General features: G+C 48.3%; 1 protein-coding gene across 1 annotated transcript in view; it reads right to left on the reverse strand.

The window, feature by feature from the left end:
• Window positions 1-468: 468 nt before the first annotated feature.
• LOC311242950 (transcription factor COE1) overlaps window positions 469-4,724 on the reverse strand; it is a gene marked incomplete at its 3' end in the record, with an annotated part of 134,655 nt that continues 130,399 nt past the window's right edge. Inside the window, 4 exon segments of the mRNA XM_084332016.1 lie at window positions 469-500; window positions 2,177-2,319; window positions 3,488-3,627; window positions 4,166-4,282. Coding sequence (XP_084188142.1) covers window positions 469-500; window positions 2,177-2,319; window positions 3,488-3,627; window positions 4,166-4,282 — 432 coding nt within the window.

The raw sequence follows: 4,724 nt of genomic DNA on the forward strand, positions 1-4,724 counted from the left end.
ATCCTTCTTCAGAGACGTCGGTCATGCAAACAAGCCTCGTTAATCACCCACAATACTCACACCACAAACTGTAGACGACTGCCCTTCAAAAAGAACCACAGTTTATTATTCACATTGCTACTTTTTCTTCAATCGGGCAAACCTCCTTCTGTGAGAATGCTACCAATATGAGGGACAGGAGGTTTGGGGATTGACACTCGTGTCCTGAATGAGGGAGATGGCAATACAGTCAACAAACTGCACAGGTAGAAACATACTCTGACAATAGTGGAACTCTTGTTTGTGACATCATAACTGTACATCTTGTGCGGTTATGAATCCTGTTTTAGACGTGGCTGGACGTTCTGAGGATTTGATGAGATAATCTGCTGTCGTGGGCCAGCGATGAGGTCATCGTATCTGGCTTCGATACGGTCGGGGGTCGTGGGGGGTGTGGGGGGGGGGGGGAGGCGGGTAGTCAGGTCCTCTTCACATAGGTGGGACTATGAGACCTGCCATGGCTGAAATACAATAACACAAACACAAACCGATTACTTAATGTTACACAGTGATGTACTTTTTTTTGTCTTACATGGACACACTACAGTGATGCTGTTTACCATCAAACAGAAACAATTAGCTTCACCCACATGCCGGTCATACTGGTTGACCGTGAGGCAATCGGGTGGAAGAAAGCAGAAGTGCCCATTAACTATACTTCATACTTGAAATACTTCAAGTACGGCAATAATCAAAACAACAGGAGGAACACAGTATGGACCTGGTCTACAAGATACACTACACCACTAAGGTACCCATGTACATGTCAAAATACTTCCCAACGGTCAGTGAATACCACGACCACAACACCAGAGGGAGCTCCACAAATCATGTTCAACCCAGATTCGGCACAAACAAGGGTCTAAACACGTTTCGCAATTATGCCACATCAATGTGGAACGCCCTACCCACAGCCGTAAAAAAAAAGTGAATCCCTACCCACCTTCAAAACCGCTCTCAAAGAGCACCTACGGGAGGCTGCAATTAGAAATTGGCCCCCGTAAATGTCCAAAACGCCCCACCCACCCACCCACCCCCTCCTAATGTACAGTTTCCTCCCCGCGTATGTATGTATATATTATCTGTTAGGATCTCTGTTTAACAGTACTGTATAATTGCATATCTTGTATGTCACAAATGTAACAGTACTGTATACCTGTATGTCATGTATTGTCATGATATATATCTGTATATCTGTATGGCCCCCGTAAATGTACAAACCCCCCTCCCACCCACCCACCCCCTCCCACCCACCCACCCCCTCCTAATGTACAGTTTCCTCCCCCTCGTATGTATATATTTTCTGTTATGATTTTCTGTTAGGATAACAGTACTGTATATTTGCATATCTTGTATGTCACAAATGTAACAGTACTGTATACCTGTGTGTCCTGTATGTCAGAGATGTCAAGATATATATCGGTATGTTGCGTATGTCATTAATGAATTGAAAATGGTGGACCCTGATGTAAACAAGACGAAAGTCTTCTCTGGTCTGCATCCCCTTAACAATTGTGTGTATTGAGCTGTACTGTATTGTACCCATTCTGCAATCTGTTAATAAAGTTTTCAATCAATCAATCAATCACTGAATTTGACCTATGCAGAGTGCAGACCACCGTAACCACAGTAGTTTTCATGTTTAGAAGATATGATAGTGAATTAGTCACCTGCTCATTGTCGTGTAGTTCCAAAAATTACTTCCATTTTTTTATACTCAAATTGCTATCTTCGAGTTATGGGCGTTGACACAATTCTCCCCAGCACTGCACACGGTATCCCCACCCCAATCTCGCTTTCAGTCAGTTGAATGTTGAGTGTATTTTAAGCATTTAAATTGTTGAAAAGTCAAAATTAATGAAGGCTTGATTGCAAACAAAATCATGAAAATATTTTGGAAATATTTGGAAATGATGAATATGTTTATGTATTCTAGAACCAACTATCCATGAGAACCAGAAGTTATGGATCAACTTTGACCTTCAACCCAGCCGTAACAAGAAAGTTAAGCAAATTCACCCATCGCAAGGAATTTTGTCTTCCCAGTAACGTAATTTGCCCTGAGCTAACATTGACCAAGACAGCGATGGAAGGGGTGTTGATAGGCTAATAGGCAGGAAAGGGGCGGGATGCTCACCCTGTAGACTGCTGCCATTGGAGTTGGTGCAGGTGGGGGGCGGGGAGCTCTGTGGCCGCACGACAGGGGCGAAGGCGCTCTTCTGTTTGACTGCAGAGATCATATGGAAAGGAGAGAATGAATAAGGGCCTATGGGTCCAGTGTGAGAGAGAGATGGAGGGAGAGGGGGAGGAGGAGTTGGAGTGAGAGGGAGGAGGAGAAGAGATGGAAGGAGAGGAGGAAAAGACAGACAGAGGTGGGTGAGTGATCGGACGGAGATGAGTCGAACCATGCAAGGGAGGAGGGCGAGGGGGTTCTCACAGGAATGGATGCCTGCCTTTAACAAGGGCCAAGGTCTGGAGTAACATGCTCAAAGCAAAATAGGTGCACAAATGGCAAAAGTTGATCCATAACTCAAAGGCCCAGATTACACTTTAAACAAACCTTGTCTCGAAGGCTGCAGCAACCTCCATCCAATTATATTCTGTGTGCAATGCATGTTGTGTGTGTGTGTGTGTGTGTGTGTGTGTGTGTGTGTGTGTGTGTGTGTGTGTGCGTGTGCATGTGTGTGTGTGTGTGTGTGTGTGTGTGTGTGTGTCTGTGTGTGTGTCTGTGTGTGTCTGTGTGTGTGTGTGCATGCGTGTGGATACTGGAATTGCAAATCTTTGAATAAACACATCATTTCTGATATCCTGGTCTCTTCATACACCTCTATTCTGTTGTTAATGCTAAATAGATTTTATCGAGCCTGTTGTTACAACAACTGAATACTGATTGTTGTGATGCAATTACTCAGTAGATTCCATAGGCTTTCGTTGCGCATATTTTAGTACCCACATTTCTTGCAAATAATTCAAGGACAGCAATTCCAAATGGAACTGTAAAATGGACAGCAGGATGTCAAATGGGATCCCTTTGTGCAGCCAGTATGAACTGTATCCACACTTCCGAGCGGTTTTACTCTCAGACTTCATCCGATGTGTTTGTTCTCCTGACATCACGCATTGGGATGTAACTCCTTGCTCATATGAATGGATTTGGCCCAAAGCATGGATTCATGAATGATGCAATGAGGATGTTAGTGGGTTAGTAGTGGGGAGAAATGGGGGAAATGGAACATGGGACCGAGTAGATTGAAACAATGCATGGTGCTGCAGAAGCCACAGCTCTCCCCCTCAGCAGACAAAGAACACGAAACCCGTCAGGGGCCAACGCCAGGTGAGACTCAGGGGCCAACGCCAGGTGAGACTCAGGGGCCAACGCCAGGTGAGACTCAGGGCCGACATGGAGAGCTCCACCAGGTGAGACTCAGGGGCCGACATGGAGAGCTACGCCAGGTGAGACTCAGGGGCCGACATGGAGAGCTCCACCAGGTGAGACTCAGGGGCCGACATGGAGAGCTCCGCCAGGTGAGACTCAGGGGCCAACATGGAGAGCTCCACCAGGTGAGACTCAGGGGCCGACATGGAGAGCTACGCCAGGTGAGACTCAGGGGCCGACATGGAGAGCTACGCCAGGTGAGACTCAGGGGCCGACATGGAGAGCTACGCCAGGTGAGATGTGAACCCACCTTGTGTTAGTATCCAGAGAACAAAACACCAACCGGCACCAAAGCCTTATTTTTCTTTGCCTTCTCCGTTCTAAACAAGTCTCTCTGAGACTTGGGTCTTTGTTACGTTCGCCGCCAGGACAATGAACGATCCCCACGGGGTCAGGTAGAGTTTACTACTGTAAAAAAAAAACTGCACCTTCCAAAAGGGAGTTCTGACTCGAGGCATGTTAATCAGAGAGGAGCGATGTGGAACATTTCAGCAGCAGAGACACAAGAGAGCCACCGAAGGGGAATGCAGTAGATTTAAGTCCTCAAGTTGAACCCAACCTTGTTGTTGTTATTGTTGTTGTTGTTGTTGTTGTTGTTGTTGTTGTTGTTTATTTACCCAGGGTAGATTCGCTGAGCACAGATGCTCTTCTTCAGCAGTGCCTGCTTCACCCAGTCACACCCAGTCACACCCGGGAGCTGCCCGCTGCACCCAGAGCAGTGCCCTGCTTCACACAGTCACACCGGGAGCTGCCCGCTGCACCCAGAGCAGTGCCCTGCTTCACACAGTCACACCCGGGAGCTGCCCGCTGCACCCAGAGCAGTGCCCTGCTTCACACAGTCACACCCGGGATCTGCCCGCTGCACCCAGAGCAGTGCCCTGCTTCACACAGTCACACCGGGAGCTGCCCGCTGCACCCAGAGCAGTGCCCTGCTTCACACAGTCACACCCAGTCACACCCGGAGCTGCCCGCTGCACCCAGAGCAGTGCCCTGCTTCACACAGTCACACCCGGGAGCTGCCCGCTGCACCCAGAGCAGTGCCCTGCTTCACACAGTCACACCCGGGAGCTGCCCGCTGCACCCAGAGCAGTGCCCTGCTTCACACAGTCACACCCAGTCACACCCGGGAGCTGCCCGCTGCACCCAGACCTCTACCGTCAGCCGCTGAGCAGAGTGGCTTCATTGAAGCCGTTGGGAGTTAAGTGCCTTTTCTCTAGACTGCTATTCATTCACTTCCACCCACCAAGAT

This window comes from Notolepis coatsorum (genome assembly GCF_963971535.1).
Source record: "Notolepis coatsorum genome assembly, chromosome: 16".
NCBI classification, from domain to species: Eukaryota; Metazoa; Chordata; class Actinopteri; order Aulopiformes; family Paralepididae; genus Notolepis; species Notolepis coatsorum.